This window comes from Heliangelus exortis, chromosome 18 (assembly GCF_036169615.1).
Source record: "Heliangelus exortis chromosome 18, bHelExo1.hap1, whole genome shotgun sequence".
Taxonomy (NCBI): domain Eukaryota; kingdom Metazoa; phylum Chordata; class Aves; order Apodiformes; family Trochilidae; genus Heliangelus; species Heliangelus exortis.
The window spans coordinates 15,447,830-15,472,119 of NC_092439.1; the positions used below are offsets into that span (position 1 = coordinate 15,447,830).

At 39.9% G+C, this 24,290-nt stretch overlaps 1 protein-coding gene across 8 annotated transcripts; it reads right to left on the reverse strand.

The window, feature by feature from the left end:
* Positions 1–682: 682 nt before the first annotated feature.
* On the reverse strand, positions 683–24,023 carry CHKA (choline kinase alpha). 8 transcript variants are annotated; one of them, XM_071761744.1, is made up of 12 exons: positions 23,231–24,018; positions 17,964–18,075; positions 11,094–11,147; positions 7,400–7,513; positions 6,657–6,790; positions 6,311–6,415; positions 5,909–5,967; positions 4,253–4,340; positions 3,590–3,698; positions 3,035–3,183; positions 2,698–2,779; positions 683–2,100 (listed from the first exon to the last, which is right to left on the reverse strand). In XM_071761744.1, exons 1-12 carry the CDS (start codon positions 23,557–23,559, stop codon positions 2,041–2,043), a joined length of 1,395 nt encoding a protein of 464 aa, XP_071617845.1. In that variant the 5' UTR covers positions 23,560–24,018; the 3' UTR covers positions 683–2,040. The 8 variants fall into 8 exon arrangements, with proteins under 8 accessions (XP_071617845.1, XP_071617846.1, XP_071617851.1 ...); XM_071761745.1 differs by having other exon boundaries at positions 3,077–3,183; positions 23,231–23,833; XM_071761750.1 differs by lacking the exon at positions 23,231–24,018 and adding an exon at positions 21,581–21,751.
* Between the last annotated feature and the right edge of the window lie 267 nt (positions 24,024–24,290).

Sequence of the window (24,290 nt, forward strand, 5' to 3'; positions counted from 1 at the left end):
CTGTTAAACCTGTATCACCTTGGCACAGCTGTGACCCAGTTCCCTTCCCTTTTTGCTTCAGAGAAGCATGAAATACAACAGATGAGTTACAGAACAGTCTCCATGGGCTTCTTTCAGAACCAGATTTTACCCTTGAAATACAAAAAAGGCTTCCTGAAGAACCAAGACACTTATTACACATCCATACTTGCCAAAGCTGCAAAGCAGGATTTTAAACTGTTTCCTCCCCTTTCATTACCATGGGATTCACTGCTTTCAATAGTAACTGTTAAATGAAGCCTCCTGTGGCTTAGAACAATTAAAGGACTATTCATATTACAAATACTTTATTTGGTGTGCCAGTAAAACTCAATATAAACTTAACTTTTACCACAGTTTTAGGGTAGTTAACAGGATAGATACAATAAAGTTTTTAAACAATTTCCTACCTCTAAACTAGAGCCTTTATAAACTCATCGTCAGTCTATTTTTCATCACTTGCTTTAACTACCTTTACTTCTCACATTATGAGCATTCAGTTATATAATAAAGACATATTTAAGTGGAAGATAAATCTCAGAGCATTGAGCTTGAATTAATCTGCCTTTGGAGCCTAGCAAGAAAGGACTTCCATCATAGAATAAGGCAAGACACAGCATCTATTTTATCCTGCAGATATAATGAAGAATTCAAAACACCATAGTTAATATTCTTAAGTGCTTTATATTTATTATAAAGTCTTAGTAATTGAGTGTATGGAAAATGATTCTCTGTACTAGAGAATAAAGTGACAGCTTTTACAAGTTATACTATACAGTACATGAAATGCTGCTCATCTTTTCAGCTGCTTCAAACAGTATTTGCTATACAAGTGAAAAAGGTTAGATTTAGAAGTTTATTATTTTAAGATAGTGTTAGAAATCACAAACAAATAACATTCAAAATAAACAAACTCCCAAAAATCTAATGAAATTTTTAGATGACAGACACAGAATATACACAAGTTTCAATATACAGATTATTGTTCCCCACAGGATGCTCCATTTACTGGATTTGCTGGAACATGATGAAAATTGAAGATGCAAGAGAACAACTCCCAAGCCACATAAACACTTGGTGGGCAGAACAGCTATTTTCTGAAGTGTTCTCTGCAGTCTTTGGGTCTACAACATTTTTTAGAGCCATATACTGTAGCAACACAAGGAGAGATGGGCTCCAATTCCAAGCATTGTCAGTGCCAATCCAGTTATCTGGGGAGTCAAGAGGGTAATTCAAGGCACTCTTCCCAGTGCTGCCAGCCCACAAAACCCCTTGTGCAGGACACAGCATTTTAAGAGACAAGCAGGCTGGGCTAAAGCATGTTTTCAAAGAATACAGAATGAACAGTTCAAGACAAACGCCTTCAGAATGTCCAGTTCAAAATTCATTCTGATTTCACAGGCACACCAGATAAGAGAAACATTCATGGGTGCACTTGGAAGCAAACTGCTCCAATGTGCTTCTTTACTTTCTGCTTAAAGTGGTGTAGCACATCAGCAACTCAGAATCTAGTGTTCATGGGGCACGTGGAACCTATGCTCAGAGTAAGATTTTAAGCCTACTTTGCAGTTTAACAGTTGTCTCCTTTGCTTTTCCTTCTCATTCAGAGGCAGTGTCTACAATTACCTTTTACAACTATCTTTTACAATTGTTCCACTTAACATAAACAATAATGCCAACACCCCCCTAGAGAATGTACTCACAGTAACACTGTTTGCTCTGAGCCATGTTGTATTGACACTTAATTATAAGCATCTCTGATACCATAAAATATCTTCTAGATCAAAAAAAAAAAATTTAAAGATATTGCACGGTTGTATTTTACTCTTGCCTCCCAATCTCATTCCAAGTATTCACAAAACTGCAAACAAGTCATTTTTACAGTCTTCAGTACTGTACACCTGCATTCCAAGGAACCAGAATTCAGTGACACCTTCATTATGGATACAGTAGCCTAAGCACAGTGTAAGTCCTGTCCAGCTGCCATCTTCATAGAGTAAACAACAGGCACACCTCCCACACTCACACTCCCAGCTTCTTCTTCTGATCAAAGTATGCATCAAACCTGGACAAGGCATATTCCTGGAGAATTAAGGGACAGGAGTAATAAATACAGCAAACACAGCTCAATTTTCTTATTTGGTATGGGGAAGCATAATGAAGGTGTTAGCTGTTACCTTCATAATTCATCTCAAAACTTTGATTAGCTCTACTTGGGAAGCCCAGCTCCAGAAGTGTGTTCTGGACTCCAATCTTATTTCAAAAGTAACATTATTAGCTGCTGCCAGCATGTCAGGAAAAAAAACACAAAACAAACAGGGACTAAAAAGAATGGCTTCTGTAACACTTCCCAGAAGATTTCCAGTGTACCTGAAAGTTGTGACTCTACAGTACACTAGACCTGTATCAAAAGTTATACATTATATTATATATATAAAAAAATATATCAAAAGTTATACATAAATCTATAGCCTCGATGTAGCCACAAGAATTTCTGAATTTTTTTTCAATCTTAGATTTCTTTACATTCTTAAGGAAATAATACAAACTAGCAATGAATTGATTTTTAAGTTTTACTCTGCTTCATATGAGACCATTTAATTTATATTCTGATAATGTACCACAGATGAATAAGAGTATACACTTTCAGTTACATGAAACTAAAATTACATAACTTACCAGGTAACCAAACTCAATGGATGAGATCTTTGCTTGTATAATAGACCACAGACCCCAGAAGAAGTGTGATGCAAGGGCAAACCTGAAATTACAAGGCTGTGTTAATTGAAACACCAAGCTAAGCCACAACACCTTATCTGAATACCCTCCTAGAATAGTATTCCCTAGTTTGGGGATGTCTATGGCATTATAACAATAATCCCATTAGCTTCCCCATGTACTGGTATTTTCCTTATTGCACTAACAGTGTACACTGTGTACAAAAGGACACTTTTTTCCACCTGGTACACAGCTTAATCTCTTGGCTGTTGTTTCTTCACCCAGTAAGCATAGGTACCATAGTGGAAGCTTCAAGAAATAGTTGTGAAAAACAAGTAACCTGTTAACTTCTATCAACACTTCTTCTTCTAGTTTGGACTTTTCTTCATTGCTCAGACTTCCAAAGCCATCATGGAATGCAGAAAGGTAACTGGAGATAAAATGAAGCTAGAGGGCAAGGAAACAACAGTTACAACTCAAGTTCATCTCAAGACATATTTGCTTCTTTTAGAACTAGCCAGGCCTTTCAATATCTCAATTTCTTTTTTCCAAATGTTGACAGTGCTAGAGGTAACAAAGATTCATGGTGGTTCTACCAATTGCTTGGAAGTCTAGTTTAAGACGTCATGATATTAGCATTTTGCTACTGCCAACTACTTTCACAGCTGAAAACTACTGGACTTTTTGTGGTGATGGCTACATGAGATTGAGTAAATATTCTATCCTGAGTAGCTGTTATGAAGTTTCTATTATTTTTATAGCAAAGTTAGTCAGGATTACAGAAAGCATTATATTTAAGGTAGTCATGGAGAAAAGAGTAAGTCCTGGCATTTCATCATGTGTTTCAACATACCTGTTGCTTCTTTGAAGGATATTTAAGGAAACTAGCTTTGAAGAATGGGTACTTCTCATACGTGTAATCATACATCCATTCACAGAAGTGATTTCCAATGTCAAATCCTCTAAAAAAAACCACGAGTACCTCAGTATTTGCTCACTAGCTGGTTTTGCTTAGGCAAACCTAAAATCAAGTTTTAAAACATTTGGCTACCTGGAACTTACTGCATTTTGCTAAAGGAGGATATGAATTGGTGACTAGAATACAGCTTTCTTTGCAAGTTATTATAATCAGTTAATAAAGATGGACAGTCAAGAATTAAAACTATCAGCTACATGAAAATATTGAACTTTGCTACCAAGCAGACAGCTAAGACATCTAAGCACAAAGTCACACACACCTCTAATTGTTAGCAGGCAAAGAGGTCACACTCCAAGCAGGGAACATACACTTGTACAATATCAGAATTCAGGGTGTGATTACATTCTAACTGTGCTCATGTTTCATGATCCCAATGACTCCACACACTGAGATCACCCTTAAATGCCAGCACTAGGTGACCATCAGAACCAGAGCAGAACAGAACTCACTAAAATACACAGATAATGAGCAGTGCATGACTTGCTCTGACTGTAGCACACAACAGAGCTTCCTGCCAAACAGAAAATAGTGATTTACCGGTAATTATAGCTGCTGTATTCAAAGTCAATGAGCATCAGCTTTTGGTTTTCTGAATTCTCTTTGCCTTCCAGAAACAAAACATTACCTAAAAATTTTAAGATAATACAGCATGTTCAATAATGTCCCAGGAAAACTACAGAAAAGCAATACTCTAAAACGTTGTTCAGGTAAAGCCATTTTTCCCTTACATCTCTACTGGAGATCAGCAGGAAAAGCTGAGTTGCATTGCTTGTATACCAACCCACTGAGAGGTGAGATTTAGTCTATAAACCTTGTAAAGCTGAAATCAAGTTTTCTTCTGTGCAGGCAGAGGTAGATTTGGGTCCTGTTTCTGCAGTGCTTGGCATGCAGCTAACTCAGGTGATGCTGTCAGCCCTGGCTCAATTGTTTGTTTCCACACACTCACTGTGCAGCATCTCTCACCTGTGTGGCACAACCATTCAGCACACAGCACTTGGGACAGGAATTACTTTTCAGCTACCTGAAAGCCACAGACTGATGACTTTGCTATTCTAATATGTGGTACAATCAGTACCTCTAGAAAAGACCAGTCTTTTCCTTTATAACAGCTTTATCTGTCTTTCAATTCACCTGGTCACTAATTAATCTGAAAGACATCAAGTCTGCCCCTGTCAAGTGTCAACTAATTAAATTTAGAGTAATTTCAACTTCTGCAAGTTTATCCCCTCTCCACAGGTACATCTGCTCTCTATGCTTGTTGTGCACCAATAGAACAAGCACACTATTTCACCTTACCCACCTCTGCCTTGGAAATTTAGGGTCCAAAGCTTGCCGCAGCCCTATCATGTTCTGAATCCTCCAGCACTGCACCTTGATGTACCAGCAATGAGACCCTGACCTCCACCACCACTGACCTAGCTCTTTAGACCTCACAGCAGTAGCTTTTTCCCCTTGTGCTGCCTGTCCTTACACACCTATCCCTCCAGAGAATTCTTCTTTCAGGCCAATTCAGCCTTAGCTACTAAGGCTGGGACTTCTGAGAACAAAACATCCCTGTGCATGGTCCCCTATAGCATCCTTCCAGCTCAGTTCAGCTCACCCACTGTACAGGTGGTAGGGAACATAAATACAGCATAACCACCACCTTTAAACCTTCCTCCTCTTCATTTCTTCAGAGAACTCTCATTTTTTTATTGTCTCCATGAATCCCAGAGAGAACACTTTAAAAAAAGGGTGGATAAGATTTTCCTAATGCTTCTTACCATAAAAACTGAAAACTTTTGAGTAAAACTATCATAGCGTCCATTTTCACTCACTGTACTATTTCAGTATCTTTAAAAAAGGACTTAAGTTTACCCTACCTTGATCACGTGTGTTGCAAACAGCTAAGAGAGATGTGGTTTTAGTTGAAAATACCTAAGGCTCCCATCAACTGACCTGATCTGTACTAACTGAGCACATGTGCATCCTCTGCTTAATCCAGTTATGATACCTGATGTTCTCTGAACCAGCCTGCAGGGCTGCTGAAGACAATTGCTTTGCAAGTGCTGCACACTGGGAGTGCAGAGGCTGCTGCTTCACACCAGCTGCCAAGGCAGTACCTCAGTAAACATGCCTCAGAAAGAAAACAAATAACCAGGAAAACCTTAACACTGCATCACTGAACAAGGCCATGAAATCTAAGCAGCCTACCTTCTTGACAGTCATTGTGACAAAACACAACTGGGGATGAAGTTGCTTCAAGCATAGCTCTAGAAAAGATCAATATGGGATCTTGTAAGCAACAAATTTCAAGTTCAGTTCCAATTCCAAGTACAGAATGTATTTTGTTGTAAAGCATCTGAAGTGCTATTAGTTTCTAGCAAGACTATTTTCTCAATTAGAAGTCTAAGATCAGGACAATGAAGTTTAACTTCACTGTTGCAAAACAACTGACCATATCCATTTGTAGTCACAGGAGGCTCAGGCTGGTTACAGAACCAACTTGTAAACTAAAATGAATATGGGGTATAGTGTGTTTGAACAAGTATAGAAATTCATAATGAAACTGCAAGATAAGTTGCTGTAAGACAGCTGTGGAACAAGTAAACCTACCGTAGATTTTTCATTTCCTGTGGGAGATTGTAACTGAGGAGTTTGTTCAGCTTTCTAGTTCTGGATTCTTTGGTAAATTTAATCCTCAGCACCTGATTTAGATATCTGTTAAAAATAGAGACAATAGTACAGCATTTGTGACTAAGTATTAGTCTTCCCAAGCAAGAAAGTTTTAAAAAAGTTAAAGAAAGTGTTACTGTTCTTCTGGGTAATTTAATTTCTTCAAGCAACTACGAAAGTGTCTGGGTACAGCAAGAACTTGTGCTCTCAGGCATTCAGGAAGAATGATCTTATTATCTAAATTACAACAGGTCACTTTTTTTGCATACTTTAAAGTATAACTTACTTTTCCATGGTTCCAAAGAGCCACTTAGGTTCTTTATTAAATGGCATTGTCATGCCATGAAACCTGGCCATCTTCTCAGCTATTTCAGCAGATATGTCAGGTAAGCTTAGTTCTTCAGTGCTTAGTTTCCTGCTCTGTAATATATTATTTTAAAAACAGTTAATTGAATTAGTTATGATTTTGCAATTAAATACTAGCACTATTCTCTATGTAGTGTAGTATAAAATACCAGTATAACACTCAAGCCATATACTTTTTTCATCCCAAATGAACTTAAAGTGTTGTTGTCACAAAAGCTGAGTTAGCCAGCCCATCTTACTTACAACTTTGTAAATTTTCCTCTAGGATCAGGACTTGGAGAATATCACATCTCACTCTAAGAATATCTTCAAAGCAGACTAGGTAAGATATTTAAGAATGTCAAATCATCTGCTCTTGTTGCTGTTTCAAGTGTTACTCCACAGCTTCCAATACTATGTTTGGTATCTAACAAGCTTTTTATTTTCATTTATTAGTCCCAGCTACAGCTGTGGAGTTTTTAGATATCTTTCCCTGGCAGGAGCTGTAGTAGGGCCCCTACAACACCCACTATAACCATATCAAATTACTGCTAGCAATTACTACAGGCTGCCAAGTATTCCATCCCCACATCCCAGCTTTTCCAGGCAGTGCAGAAACCTTCTTGCTGCGCTCAGTTAAAACTGCTACCAGCAGCCCACTGCCTAATCATGACCAGGACTTACAGGAATGAATTCCTCCAGTCGCCCTTGTGGAAAGATCCCATACAGCTTTGGGCCCAGAGCTCTCTCTGCAAGAATGGCAAACATAACACTTTCCAGAACCATGGCTTCTGCCCCCTTAGAAAAAAAAAAAAAAATTTAGTTGGTGCTTGCACAGAAATGAACTTGGGTGTGCACAACAGCCAAACTGCTACAAAAAGTGAGAAACTGCAGGGTTAACTTTATAAAGCCAACTCAATTTGCTAACCAAAAATTATAATAACAACTAATAATTTCTGACTAATAACTAATTTCTGACTAATAACTAATTTCTGACTAATAACTAATTTCTGACTAATAACTAATTTCTGACTAATAACTAATTTCTGACTAATAACTAATTTCTGACTAATAACTAATTTCTGACTAATAACTAATTTCTGACTAATAACTAATTTCTGACTAATAACTAATTTCTGACTAATAACAACTCCTAGTTAGCATAGGAGCTATACAAATATTTTGCTTTCAAGTTTAGATCTGGGGAGGAAAAAGCTGTATTATTTAACAGGTCAGAAAAATACTATGCAGAAGTCAGAGTTCTCTTCCCTAACACGTGGGAACTCTGCAAATTCATTTCCTGACAAAAATTATCCTACTGAAGCACAGCAGAGGAACTGCAGTTATTACCCTTGGCTATTTTAACACACTTTAGAACACTGTCTCACAAAAAAACTTTCTAAGTGAATGAAGTGAACAACTGAAGTAACCAGTCTTTCACTAGAAGAATGACTTCAGAATTTTTTCTGTTAAGCACATTGACTTACCTTTTTTTTTTTTTAACAAACTTCTGTTAAGGAACATGATGTGCATGTATAAGCATTTTTATCTTCTACTTCCAAATATAACTCAAGTTTCCAAAACTTTTAATACTTTCTTTACATCAATATACTCAGTCCATAACAATCCAAGCAGACAGTTAATGAATGCTTAAAAATAAGTCTGATATATGTCTCAAAGATAGCTAAATTACTTAAGTATAGCTTTCTTGGTGGCTAAGGTCTGACTTAAGTAAACAAAGAAGCCACAGTATAAATCAAATCTGCCAATTATATTAAACAAAACCCAGCTGTAGCCAAACCATAGATCTCTTAAGCCTCTGGCTGCTTTCAAGCAATTAATTGTCAAGTCTGACCTATGACACCTAACTACCTAAGAATTAAGAGCACAGAATTAAGAAAGCTCTCGTATTTTGGACTGCAGAGTCTTTTGCATCACTGCAGCCATTGCAGTCTCAGGCAGTAAACAACTTTTCTGTACAAGCTCCACTCCTGAACATACTCCAGGGAGTTCTGTTTTTATTACTGACCTGACCTTATTGTTCTGGCATCTTCTCAAAAAAATCTAGCATTTCATATTGAAGTGCAGAAAAGACTGGGGTAACTATGTTGTGAAACATTAACTTCAATAAAAAGAACCATCAAGAATACCAAATGAGAGTTTAAGAGAATTTTCATATCAATGTCTCTCGTCCATTCCCACTACTGTTTTTCCATCTCAGCTACTCAAAGCAGAACTAATGCACCAAAAACACCTACTTTTAATCATTTCACATGCCCTCAGCACCACAGATCTCAACTTTTCAGATGTTCTGAAGTTTAACACCAAGCACCAAAAAGTAAATCAGAAACATTACTTAAAAGAAAGTTTAGAGCACCATGAAACTTCCTCTACTGTAACAAGAGCCACTTGAGAACAAGTCACACAAGAGCTCTGAAATAACAACCTGTGCATCTCTGCCACAAAGGCTTCTTCATGACACCTGATGGACTATTTGCCAAATCTCCATCCCATGTTCTACTGTCAAATACAAGTCTGCAAATGAACTGGTAAAGGACACTGGACAACTCTGTAGCATGTTTCACATAGACACTGAGCAAACCCAGGTATCCACCTCATCATTCAAGTGATGACTTCTTTAAAGGATCAAGTACTGTAACCAAATAAATTATGTATTTCAATGCCTTCAAATATTCTGGAATACACTGCCAAGAGAACATGGTGGTTTAAACTCTGATGCTCTGTTTGAAATTGATTACAATCAGGACCATGAGCTTTTGTACTTAAACAAGCTTCTGAAGAAGACAGGCCACTTGCCTTTTTAAGTGAATCCTTAAAGCTGATCATTGCTTATCAAACCTAAGAGTTATAAACACTGTTTACAAGACCCTTCCAGCTCAGGCAAGGAGAGATCAAGAGCGTTTTTCAGTTGGAATAAAGCTTCTGCTTTATTCTTGCTTCAAAAAAGCTCCCTATAAAATAAATAGTAATATCTTGAGGAAAAAAAACCCTAACTAGAGCAGAACAAGGTAAACTAGATAATTTGTATTAAAAAGCCTTATGACCTGACAAAAGACTGTACTACCTCCAATCAGTTTTCAACCACCAGGCAGCTCTGAACCACTACAATCTTTCTGCTATTGATCCAGAACATTCTGGGATTACCCAGAGGTTTTTCTTTCTCCAAAGGATGATATTAACACCTCTGATCAAATCTACCTACAATTTTTACCTAGCTTCAGGAAAATCAATACACCCCAACAGGAATTCTTGAATACACAGTAAAGTTCCAGCACTTTGAGATTAATAGCAGAAAACAATCCTGAGCCTACTGGCACAGGATCACTATTTTCAGACAAAGATTTTTCTGAAGTTCAAAGCTTTGCTTCCCATACTGTAAAACTTTGTGCTGGCTCCAGGGTGGGGCTTGTTTGCATTTATATTTTTTTTTAAACTTTAGAAACTTTTTTTACTAGCTTGGGCAAGAAAGAAACCAAACCACCTCAATTTTTCATCTCTGAAGAAAACAAATCTAACCAGTACATTTTTCAGTTCATTTTTGGTTCAATTGCTTGAAGCTGTTCCAGTAAAACTGGCTGAAAGTTCAGAACTCTTGAACAGCAGTCATCCAACAACAGTTTAAAAACCAGTTTCAACTCACTAGAAAAACCAAAATGCTTGAACTGTTTCAGATGGCATTCCCAGAAGGGAGAAAATACCAGCTGAGAAAAGCCAGCACTTACCAAAAAAGATGCTTTTCTTCCTAATCTCTGCCAAAAACATTACCAAGCTGAACACCAACAAGCACAGCATCTGGTGAAGATGTTCTGTTATCCCTTACTGGAAAACACCCTACTCTCAGGGTAGAAATCTAAATTACCATATCCTGATTAGCTGACTTTATGAAAAGATACATTCGGCTAAACATTAAGCTGCATGAGCAGAAATGGTTCCAAGTTTGCAGAACACAGATGATCCAAAGACAAATGTTAATCAGAAACACTCCCTGTTCAGGAGGAAGTTCTCTCCAGCTTCATGTACTTCCCACAGAACAGTTCATCCATGTATTGGGTACAGCACAATATTGATTATTGAGTCCAGTATTAAAAATTGTGGCACTGATACCAATGCTAGAAATGGTAAGAAACCATTTAGGGTAGAAAGGGCGGATGTTTCTGATTAATGTGGAATGCTTGAATCTTCCCAAATTATGTACAGACACTCACATTATAATGTTACTTCTATGAGCAAACATTTCTTTTTATCATTTCTAGAAACACAGCCCAGACATCCAGTGAAGTAACAGTTTAGAACCAGGATCACCACATTTCTCTATCATCCATAAAATCCTGTGAAATAAACAAATTTAATTACTCACTTGCAAGTCACTGTCTTTCTGAGACTGTACAGTCTCTCCTTTATTACAGGACCTCTATGAATGAGAAAAAGCAAACACAATGAGAAGATGAAATTTAACATGATTAACCTGCAACCACCAGAACAAAGGGAACAGAAGTGCCAGCTACAATTAACTATGTCTCAACATTGTCTTAATCTGACAGCTACAGCACTATTATTCATGAGACCTCTTACCATCAAACTACTCACACAATTGCAAGATCTTTCAAAAGGATGTGCCACTGAGGCCAAGCCACTCCTGTAAACAGCCTGAGAGGTGACTTTCAGGTGTGCTTTTATTGCTTCCCACTATTTCAAAACAAGACTTTAGTGTATCAGAAGCTTAGAAGGAACATTTCTAATTAAGAGAAAATTAAGTTCCTCTGCATAACATCTGGGGTGATAGTATTCTGGCAGCTAAAGCATTTGAGACATTACATGGATTACATAAAAGCCTTATAAGAACTATTAGAAGAGGCAATGCCACAGAACTTTCAAAGCACTTGTTTTTTTCTATTACTTTATATTCCAAGCTTCTTGTGACTAGAAATTCATCACTTAAGTACACTGCTTAGGCTACATGTATGATGTACCAAGAGCTACGCAAATCCAAAATTTTTCTTCAAATTAACTGCCCACATAGGCTATAGATGTGTCAGTAAGAACTACAACATACTAAACTAGCAAAACTGTAACAAGCCCCATGCATGATGTATTGAGCTAGGATTGTTAAGTCATTAAAAAGCAGTTTGAGTATCAAACCATTGCCTCAGCAACTGAACCCTCAATGGCACATGCTTTTAACAGACCTTCACATTTAAAATTCAAGATGTAACGAAAACCTTTTCCTTTAAAGGGCTTGAAGGTAAGGAGAACAGAAAGCAAATATTTGCTTAGAATTAGTGACAGTTTGTGGCTGCTGCTTATGTTGCAATTCCACCATTGCCTGTTTAGACCAACTAGATTTAGAGGCCCATGAAGGTAGCCTGGGTCTCCACCTTTTGAACAAAAACATTCAATTCACAGAACTGTGTGTTCTCCTTTCTTTAAAAAAACTCTAACCATGTCCAAAACAACGGTGGAAATGTGAACTTAATAAAATACCCTTAAGCTGCCTCAGGTACTGCCCAACAAGCTGATGGTTTATGCCAACTATGCAGTTACAGTATTTCAGAAGCTATAGAAGTAGTACAGTTAACATCAATCAGTGGTCTTTCAGCAAGTACTTCCCATTCCACCAGAATACATTTAAACAAGACAATATGGATACTATTAGTTTATAATCCTCTCAAGGAAATTAATGAAGTAAAAAAATATACATTTAAGCTAAATGCGTAATTATTCAATAACAATAAAGCCATTTACAGAGGGCTTCTCTCAACAAGCATGTCCTATGTCAATACCACTCTTGCATCTTTCAGATTTTTCTTGAAGGGTCAGAAAGTTACTCACCAGCCAGGAGTCTTTCCTTATTAATGATGCTCTCAAAACGGTTCAGTTCATCTGAAGATAAGCAGATTAGGCTTTTCCCTAGAACCTGAACTGGCATCCACTTTCCAGAAGTCTAACTGTATAAAGAGCTAGCCAGTTCTAAAAATCCACCTCAAGCAGTGTTGGAGATAACCTAATGGCATCTATTGTGCCATTAGAAAGAGACAATTATGGATAGAAACTGCAGAGTCATCAGAAAAGGAGACTTCTGCAGCATCCCTTCCTCTTTTCTGTTCCCTCAGCATGGAGCATTAGTGTCCAGAGAATGAGTAAGAAGCCATTTGTAAGTAGCAATGGGAGCTTGGAGAGGATCAGTCTTCACAAGTGGCCATGTACTCAGCTTAGAATTAGGAAAAAGTCTCCAGTACATGTGGTCAAGGAAAGCAAAGTAAGGAGGATGCAATTTTATGTAACAGGAGTTTAACAGATGTTAAACTGGTGGGGCTTGATATTTAACTCATATATTCTTGGCTATACCAATCAAAACATCATTTATTCCATAAATTCTAATAGCTCACTCCAGCTTAGGTCCCATTCTGGGAGCTACTTATTTCAACAGAAATGAGATTTTATTATCCAGATAAGAGAATGATTTAACAACTACTTTTAATATTTCCATATAGAAAGTATATCTTTATATATATCTTTTATATAGAGAGTATTTCTTTACATGTTTGTCTGTGCTTCTTTTACTGTGCAAAGGTTTACTCTCAAAGCAGACTAAGAACACTCACTGCAGTTTTAATAAGGGAGGAGAGCTCCATGCACAAAGACAACAATTTGTTAAAGTCTACTTTGTGATCATGTAAGTTGATTTTAAAGCAAGAAGCTCCAAGTACAACACTGAAGTCCTAAATGAGAGACACTGCACATGATCTGATCTGTGCTCAAAAGATGACTGAACAGTGTTTATATATCTGACAGTTTGACTCAGAAAATGGAGTTATTTTTTTTTTTTATTAGTTTCCCAAATTTTTTTCTCTTATAGCTGGAAGACGAGCTCTGTATCAAATCTCAAATGATGCTTGGCAGAATTCTGCACAAAGGAGAAACTTGCAACTTTTTTCCCCCCTAAAAACATCTGCCCAGATATTTAAAACTCCATTTTTCTGAGTTGACTCAGCTTCAGTAGTTTAAGACTTTAAAGTACTGCAACACTTTGATTTAGACAAATTCCTAGGAATTCTAATTCCAAGGAATTACAACCTTTTAGGAAACCGCCTGAGCAGTTAGAGGCAACCTGTGTAGGGGGAACTTCTCTTCATTCTAGAAGCTGTTGGAAGACATCAATTTGAACTTCAGGGTAGGAGAATACAAGGAGTTTTAGATTCAGCAGTGACTATTTCTGCTTCTAAGGATCTGCTGTTACCTGCCAAAGGGTCTGAAATCCCAGAATCCAGTATGTAAAGAATAATTCCCAGTTCAAGCTCTACAAAAGCCACCAAGCCATCCCTAACCCTTTTCATTTTAAGTTACCATTCTCTCTTGAGGGAGCAGAGGAAAGGAAGGGACAGCACTTTGATATCTTGTCATTGCTGTAAACATTCAGATGCACAGACAGTAGCTCACGCTACTTAAGCCTTATTTTTTTTTTTTAAACAATAAATCCAGTACTAAAGAAAACAAAAGCTGTAGAGAATGCTCCAACTTCAGAGATCTCATACTATACCGTGAATCGTGTCTGTCACCTGGAAACCAGAGTGCTCAAGGCACGATCGCATGGGCAAGCCTGCAGCAGAGAACACATGCAGATACAACTAAAGTGGTACATCACTCCCAGAAAACCCTCAGCTCCACCCAACACAAAACATCCCCGAAAGGTGTGCTTGGTTTCTGTCAAGCTGTCTGCCAGTGCCAGGGACTTGTAGTTAGTCCATGCTACAAACAGACATGGACACCAACAATGACAGAAGATGTTGATAATTACAGTTACACAGCAGTCTGCATTTTATTTAGTTACAAAAATAATAAAAAGGCAGCAAGGCAGGTATGGTAAGAGATTTACCACAGAGCTGTGGCAACCACTTATGCTTGTTTTGCATCTGCTCACCTAGAAATTGAGAGACCAGAGAAGAACATTAGGTATACTGGCTTGTTTTTTCCTCATTTATATAAGATTTTGATTTGGCTGTTTAAAAAAAAAAAAAGTTCAAGGCTCTTTTGATATGTATGAGAATGAATCCCAAAGTTACCTTTTGACAGGTGAACTTCAAATAAATTCACCTTAATTTTTGTTCATGCTGTCTTATGTTGAAATCCTACCAGATAAGATGTGGGAAGTTCTGGTTGCTCTGAACTGAAGTGGAAACACTACAGTGATCTGCATATGAAATCCAATCTGGACATTACACAGCATATTGTTGGAGAAACTTCTGAATCAGTTGTTCTAACACTGATAAGGCCAGCAGTTAAACATTGTCCTGAGGAAGTTTTACTTTTGATGCTCCCCTTTAAATTTAACAACCAAGCTGAAGCAAGAATAAGTAAATCAGAGGAGGACATTTCCTTTTTTTAAATGTAGAACATATCTGCATTGTGCCTCAAATATTTAAGTTTTTATGTGGTTAGTACTTTTAAACTGTCATGAGCACAAATTTATCTTAAAAAAAATAAATTCAAGGATTTACTCAAGAAACATCCTTGATTTTAAACATCTGTGCCAGTGCAACCGTTCATAATGATGGCTGAGCCAGCTCAGTTTTTGTCTCCTCCCCGATCCCCCAAAACAGTCATGCACACAAAAAACTGCCTTTAATAGATCAGTTATGACTGAGGAAGGCAAAAAGCCTTCCCTGTGTGGCAGCTTTAGCCAGCTGGCATAGTTTATATTGGATGAGTTTCATGTACTGACATTTGTGTCTTCCAAGACATAAGTAAACTGGGGCTATTTTCACACTGAAAAAAAAAAAAAATAACAATCCTTTAAAGGGTGGCTCAAAGAATTATGGTGTCAGTATTGTTCATTCTTAAGTTAGTATTGGGTATCTGTTTTTCACTTCTATTCCAAATTTTAACTTACTTGTCTTCTGTACACAGAATAATTTGGTACAGATTGCTATAGATCTATAGCATTTAAAATTAAGTAATTAGAAGGGCAGATACCTGTTTGTGCTTCAATCTCAACAGGAAGTAAAATAGACAAAAGTCAAAACATGCCACAAAGGCTGAAACAAAGTGGTAACTACATTAAGTCACTACAATTCAGTCACAATTTTAGCATAAGTTCTCAGAGCTCAGCATATTAAGCAGTGTCCCTTAATCTCTATAAGGCTTTAAACTTAGTTTTAATGAAAATAATAAATTTTTATAAATTAAGAATGCAACATTAATAAAATTATCAAATTACCCACTTTTAATAGGCTCTTTGTAAGGTTTTGTTTATGCCACCCAAGAATTCATAAAAATCCCAAGGGAGGTTTTTAAAAGTACCCCAATAAAACAGTTTGCTTATATTTTAACTTCCATTTAAGGTCAAGGGGCTGGAAGAGACAAATATTTGTCGACAAAAATTGTGAACCTCAATGCAATCTAAAATTTTACCTTGGGACTTTCTCTGCTTACTTAACCTCTAGTGAACTGCACCAACAAAAGCAGTCATTTCACTGCCACTATGGAAATAAAGGAAGTTAGACACCTCAAGAGATCCTTCAACACCGAGAACTGTTAGAAAGTTATGAACACACCCTCAGTTTTCAAACCAAACTCATTCTGACTTTAGAGCCCAAATTATTTTGATTTCTTCAGTGTATAGGGGCACAGAAAAAGCAAGCTAAAAAAAAAGCCCTGGGAAAAGAGGGGGAGAACCAAAGTTTACTTTTCCTTTGAAATAAAAGGCAAAGGCCACAGTTCTTCACAGCTCCTGGCCAACAGATGTTTACACTCCAACAGCTTTACAGCCCATGTTCCTACTCATGCCTCCCATTTAGTTATCCAAGCATCATGTAAAAGCCATCAATAATTTGGAAAAAAATTTAGCATCAACCTGAGGAGTAATTTCAAAATAAAGTCTCTCACCATTATTTTTTTCCACTTTGCTTTTGGTTTTTCTTAAACTAAAGACTATTTAAGCTTTAATTCATTAACTTCTACACACTGTTCTCGTTTAACAGTTTAACTTTCCCAACACACATACAGTGGTGTAGCCAAGTATTTTATACTATTTCAAAACCACTGAAATATTTTACATATTTCTGTTAAAGCTTGCTACCATGGGAAAGTTAATACCTCACAAAGTATAACAAAAGGGCTCTTTAAAGATAGTTGAGTGACAGCATACAATGAGATTTTTAATATTAAAGTGTGGTCAAGGCAACAGAAGCAGGAAGAGGGGGCTGAAATTTCAGGAACAGTCAACCTCTTGAAGATATTGGATGAGTTATTCAAAGCATGCGAGTGCTTTGAAAATATCAAGTGGAAAATATCAAGTGAATAGATAATAAAGTCAGACCTTTAAGTCAAATAGAAGCAATTGCCAACATCCAAATGTAATCTTATGAAGCTGCCATGTTTCATAAGGTTAAACACTTATAATTATTTATTTACAACATAATCAAGTGTATAGCAAAATTAGGCAAGAGCAAATCTGCTGTTCAGTCCTGTGACAACAGCCTGTAAGCTTTATAAGAGATCACCTTTACAAAATACTAATTATTTTAAATCTTACAATTTCAAACAGATTTCCAGCCACTTCTCTTGAGATCCGGCAAATTTGAATGTTATTGACATTGTACTAATCAAATAAAAGCAAAATTAGAGTTTGACAAGCATCTGGTTAAGCTTCTGTGCCAGCTACAAGGCATATGACACATTTAGGAAAGGATGACTTGGGATGAGATGGCTGTACAGTGTTAATGTTTCTGCTTAATTTTTATTCTAACAGTATAGATCCAATTTCACAGCAACACAACTACCCGTGATATCTGAGAATGCTTGAGCACTGTAGAAGCTTGACAAAATATTCAGCTAGGCTACAGAGATTAAAATTAAGCAGTTCAGTCTCTTGCAATCTTGCAATTAATGCCAAGTCCTACTTACTGTACAGAAGCAAGCTTTAATAACTTTCCTGAAACACCACAAACTTAACACCATAAACAAAACTTTACTGATCAAACACAGCAAATGAGTCTTCAGCTGATGCATGCCAGTCAGGATCTGTATAAAAAGGAGTGTAAGTTCTGGACAATTACAAACTATACAGAAAGCTGCTTTAAACTAGCAATCTACCCCACTACAACTAAAATACATTCCCAAAAGGGTAAAGCAACACATGCTTGCAGTGTGTTACAAAATCAAGACCTCCAAAGATACTAAGATGAAGCTACAGAACCCCTCCCCTCCCAAGGCACTCTTGTGTACTCACCATCTGCAGGATGGCCCCGTACAAGCGCAGGAGAACTTTCCGTGGTTCATCTCCAAGTGTCTCCACTGTATCAGGGAGTGAGCACTGGAACAGCATGTTGCTGAGGCCACCTCTGGGAAAAAAAGTAAAAAAAGTTCTTCCACTAGCTCTGATGAGCACACCAGTTCTGTTTTATACAAATTAAAGGCACAATAATCACCCTTTATTACCAACTCCTTTAGCATGAGTAACGAATCTACTCCAACAGGCTCCTCATACTTGAGAAGTCCTGGCAGTCGGTGGAATTCCTGCTGACTGGAAAAATGGAAACACAACCCCCATTTTCAAACAGAGAAAATAGGAAAACCCAGGGAACTCCAGGCCAGTAAGTTTCACCTCTGTGTCTGGCAAGATCACAGATGGTTGGTGACAGCCTTGGCTCCACCAAGGGCAAGTCCTGCCCAACCTACGAGGATGGGGTCACAGCCCTGGTGGACACAGGCAGAGCAACAGATGTCATCTCCCTGGACCTGTGCACAGCATTCGACACTGTCATGACATTCCAGTCTCTAAACTGGAACAATAGGTTCAGTGGATAGACCATTCATTGGATAAGGAACCAGCTGGCTGGTCACACCTGAAGAGTTCTGATCAATGGCTCAGTGTTCCTCAGGGGTCAGTGCTTTGACATCTCTGTTGGTAACATGGAATCAAGTCCACCCTCACCGAGTTTGCTGGTGACACCAAACTGTGTGGTGAGGTCAACACAATGAAGGAAAAAGATGTGATTCAGAGAGAGCCTGACAGGCTTCAAAACTGGGCTTGTGTAAAAAGTGCATCAAGTTCAAAAGTGCACCAAGTTCTGCACGTGGGTCAAGGCAATCCCATGCACAAATACAAGTTGGGAGGAGAAAATAGAGGGCATCCCTAAGAAGGACTTGGGGGTGATGGTGGACCAGGAGCTCAACATGAGCCATCAGTGTGTGACTGGAGCCCAGAACCCAACCATGTCCTGGGGGCACCACCAGCAGCACAGACAGTGCTCAGGGGAGGGGATTCTCCCCCTCTGCTCTGCTCAGACCCCACCTGGAGTTCTGTGTCCAGTTCTGGAGAACCCAACATCAGAAGGACACAATGCTCCTGGAAGGTGTCCAGAGGAGCCACTGAAATGCTCAGAGGGCTGAGCAGCTCCCTGGGAAGCCAGGCTGAGGGATTGGGGTTGTTCAGCCTGGAGAAGAGGAGGCTCCCAGGTGAGCTCAGAGCAACCTCCCAATATCTGAAGGGGCTACAAGAAAGCTGGGGGAGGGCTTTGTGCATGGGGGGGTAGGGAGAGGACAAGGGAAATGGGTTAAAACTGGAAGAGGGGAGATTTAGATATTAGGAGATTCTTTAATTTGAGGATGGTGAGACACAAAAAGGTTGCCCAGGGAAGTTGTGGCTATACCCTTCATGGAAGTGTTCAAGGGCAGGATCTAGGTCATCTTTAAGATCCTTTCCAACAATAGCAATTTTATGATTCTATGAACATGAGAAACTATATCCCAACAATATCAATAAGGCTTCAATAGAAAAATTGGCAGCCTTCATGCTTTGTACTGTATAGTTCACCATCGAGTTCTATTGGTCCAAATTGCAGCTCCAGCTATGAACAAACTTACGTAAAATGTAACAGACAACCAAGATAAAATGTAGGTTTCAATTAGCTATTTTCAGGACTTTTAGAAAGTGATGCTGGAGTCTTGTCAGATATACTTAGCTACACACACAATAAAGATGACAGCAGCATTAATAAACTTAAAACCATGTAGTGAGTATAACCCTCTATCTTAATTAAAAGATAGTATCACCAAGATAACAGCTACAAAGATTAAGTACAAAGATTAAACCTGAATACCTGTGCTACAGCTTTAATGATGAAACTCATCTTACTTAAGCTACCATTCTAAGGGACCAATTTTCAATTTCAAAATTTACAATTAAAGCAATTCTTTAAAAATAAAGGTATTGCTCACATATTTGTCAAAACTGAACTCTCCTTCCGAATCTTATCAGGTAAGATAAACTAGGGAATCCTGCGATTGTCATTTGGGGGTTATAAAAAACATTGTCTTGTCATGCAATTACTATTTTACAGGTGTTCTTCTACATAAAAGTGACAGCAATTGTTTTCTGCAGATTTATCTAAATAGATAATAGATCAGAGAAGCTGAGTTCCTTGACATCTAATTGCCCACTATGAACACCAGTCTATTCAAACCACATTTTCTTTAATACTGTCTTTCTGCATCCTTTTCATTATCAATGTTAATTAACAGTGTTCAAATTTCCCTTCTGAAACAGATTTTCCCTATTACTTCTTCCACTTCTGTAAAAGAAAAAAGTACAGAAACTGTTGCTTTACTTGCAAATCAGATCTACTGAGAGTCTCTCACCATGAAGTAGCACAGATTTAAGAAGTCCTTTCACTTGTAGTATGCTAGATAACTTATTGCAGTAACTCTAGAATTTAAACAGTACCTCTGCCATGCGATTCCCTCCACAAAGTAAGTTTTCACAAAGCCCAATACCTAAGTAATTAATATTGCAGCAAATTTTTAAAAAGCCCATGGTAGATGCAAAACATGGTGGCTAAAATGCAGGTCTTAGTCCTGACCTGATATCCCTCAATGCTTTTTCCAAGTATTTTTTCTGTGTTATCTTGCAGTAGGGATGTAGTAAAGATTTCCCAGAGAAAAAAAAGCTACCAAGAAGTAAATGACTTTATTTATTAACTGGGAGATGATACAGAAGGGATGGCCTACATATCCAAGGTCGATGACTGAGAAGGAATCTCAAGATAACGGGGTAATAAAACAACACCTACACAATATACTCAAGAAAACAAAAGAACCAGGTGACTTGGCAGGCATCTAAAAACTATGTTTCAAGGCAAGAGATATGAAATCTCTTGATATATTAGGAAAATAACTTTGAACCATGCAGGTGAACTGATAAGAAAGAAAGCTGGAAAGGATATCAAAGGAAGAGCAAAGGCAGACTAATGAGCTGCAGTTGGAACATCATTTAATTACATCAACTGCATTTCAGGCTTCATTTAAATTGTACTAGACAGTTGTATTTTAAGACCTTTTCTAAGGTCTTTTAAAAGAGCTTTTCAAAGACTGATGTAGATTTTGTCAAAAGTATCAATACTTAAATACAACCAAACACACTGAAACCAGCTTAACAAAAGACATGAACTCAAAATGTTGTAGTTCAACATGTTGTAGCTCAAAATGTTGTAGTTTGTTGTGTTACTTATTTAAACACGGGTACAGCTTGCATACAACGTATCAAAGTCCAGAAATTCTTTTTTTTATACCTCTCCAGACAAGCAGGACTGTCTTGCTGAGGCTGAACTCCATTAGGTTCTCAACAGTTTTAGACACTTAAGACTTCAAAAGTTAGCTCTAATCGAGTAAATCCATCCACATCTAATAAGATGTATTGTTCTCCTGATAAGCAGACTCACAGCTTGTTTAAGGGCAAAGGGCACATCTCACTCTTACAGATAAAGCTACAAACTGCTTACAGGTAAGCCCTTGCAGAAGGGTCATTGCTGTCCCCAAATCACAACCACAGCATTTACATGTGCTTACATGCTTGCATTCTGATTAGATGCAGAACTTTTTCTTTGGTCTGAAAGAAGGACTGGACCCCTCCAACATCCCATGATACTAAAGTGTTCAGCAGCTGCTCACAAACATGACTCCTTCTGATGCCAAGTGGCAACGCTGACAAACTCAGTGAAACTCCAATCAGCAAACCGATACAATGCTGCATTCTCCAGAGACAAAAGCGGTGAAAAGACTCCTGCCAAAATAAACGCAGCTGCCAATTAGCATAGTTTAACACATTCTTAAATTTCAGCCCATCCTGGCTTCCTCTCTCAGGAAACCATCAAGCCATTTTGAAGTGGTGTGTCAGAGGGGGAAGTTTCCGAGAGGCAAGAGGAACTCCGCAAAAACCTCAGGCTTCAGAAAATAAGTGCCCCTGTTAGTTAGCAGTGCACACACTAATAAGGATGAAAGCAAAATTAAGCACATCAGATTATAGATATATTATCAGATTAGTCTACTGTTCAGGAGCAGTATCAGTTTCCTAAAAATTCTCTCCCTTCATAAAATTACTATAATCCTGTTAAGTGAGGACAAATAATCTAAAAATACAATGCTATCTGGCCTGGTTTTCACCTAGTTGCTTGTTTTTAATAACGTTTTTTGAATACATTTAGAAATGAGCACGATGGGGTTTGATTATACTTTTACATATCAGAGCTTTGTCAGCAGTTTATGCTCTTACCTAAATTCGGGTACGTTTGCGTGTACTTTATGTACCAACAAAAGTAGAAAGACTACAAAAGTACACTCAGGATTCGAGGGAAGAAGCTGGCAACCCTATCCTGCGGAACTGTGTGTGACTCTTACTCACTCAGGTAGAACAATTAAGCATTAAGACACCAGACAAGCGATCTAAAAATGGAACTCTGAAGCAACACCAGTTTAGCTGGCATAACGGACTGATATAAAAAGACTTTAATTCCACAAATAACGCAAGGATTTCAGACACATTACGTATGGCTTCAAAAAATCCCCAGTGTACACAGCAGCGTGCTGAGTCACAAGTACTGCTTACTAAAGATTATACACAGAAACGAGTCACCGCATTTACCTGCGAGGTTCTGAATTTCACAAGGTTTAGGGCTACTCAAAAACCGCACACCTTTCTCAGGAGGGAGCTCTGTACTCATCGCAGCAGCTCCTACCAGCTGCAGCACTTTCCCGTCCGGGTCCGCGGTACCACCCCCCCGGCCCAGGGCCCAAGCGCTGCAGCGGCAGACACCCCGAACCCCCACCCCTCCCAGCCCGGGGAGGGGGAGGTTTGACCCAACCCCCTCACTGCCTTCCACTGCTCCCCGGGCCGGGGGGTCCGGGCGGCCTGGCCTGCCGCAAATCCACACCGAGGTGCGGAGAGGGGGATGCCCACACCGCCCCCCCGGGAAGGCGAGAGGCGGATGCGCAGCCGCTCTCCAGGCGGCAGCAAGCCCAGTCCCCTCCGCCCAGAAACTCACATTTTGGAAGGCTTTAGGGGAAGGAAAAAGAAAAAAAGACAAAAAAAAAAAGACAAAAAAAAAGACACTCTGATCTGTCGCACCTCCTGTGCCAGGAAGCGGCTCGGACAACCAGCGTGGCCCCACCCCCTCTTTCCACAAGCACCAACAACCCCCCCCCCAGCTCCTCAGCACTGACCTGATGGGGTTGATCTGCAGCTGCTCCTCCCGCAGCTCCCGCCAGACCCCAGGCAGGAACTCCTTACACCACAGATACGCCTTGCGCCGCGTCCGGGGATCGAGCGGAGAATCCTCTTCCTCCGGCGGCGGCAGCAGCACCGCGGAAGGCGGGATCAGGGCGCCCGTCGCCACGGGGTCTTTACCCTCGGAGTCGGCGTGAGCTAGCGGCAAGGGGGGCTCCCCGGCAGCAGGGAGGACGCCGCCGCTACCGCCGGAGCCGGGACTGCAGCCGAGGAGGAGCCCAAGCGGAGAAGGATCGGTCTCCCCATTACAGAACTTGGTCTTCATAGCGTGAGGCGGGATGGCGAGAGGGCGACGGCAGCGGACAGGATGCACGGCGGGCGTTGGTGTGAAATGCGGGCAGGACGGCTCTGACTCTCTCTCACCTCACGCGTGTCCGTCCGCCCCGAGCGCCAGCGGCGAGTGACCACCGCGCTTGCTCCAGGATCTCCCTTTTATAGGCAGGTCTGCACGCGGGCCCGCGGGCCTCATGCTCTGTCCGCCCGCTCTGATTGGCTCCCGGCTGGGAGCGGAGATGGGGGGGGGAGGCAGCGAGCGGGCGCCCGCTCCCCGCTCCCAGGGCTCCTCCTGATTGGTGCGCGAGGGAGCACGAGCCGCTCGCTCGCGCTGCGGCGGGCGCCGCGGTGCGCGGGGGGTGGGGCGGTGGCGGAGCGCGCCCATTGGCTGCTCCCGCGTTGTCCTGGTAACGGGCGCGCGCAGCCCTGAGTCGGGGGGCGCAGCGCAAGGTGACCCCTCCCCCACCGCCCGCTGCCGCCTGCTCTGACCCGGAGGGACCGGCTGCTGCCGCCTGTCCCTGTCCCTGGTCCTGTCCCTGTCCCTGCTCCTGTCACTGCCTCTGCCTGTCCTGGTCCTGTCCCTGTCCCTGCTCCTGTCACTGCCTCTGCCTGTCCTGGTCCCGTCCCTGTCCCTGCTCCTGTCCCTGCTCCTGTCCCTGCTCCTGTCTCTGCTCCTGTCCCTGCCTCTGCCTGTCCCGGTCCTGTCCTGGTCCTGTCCCTGTC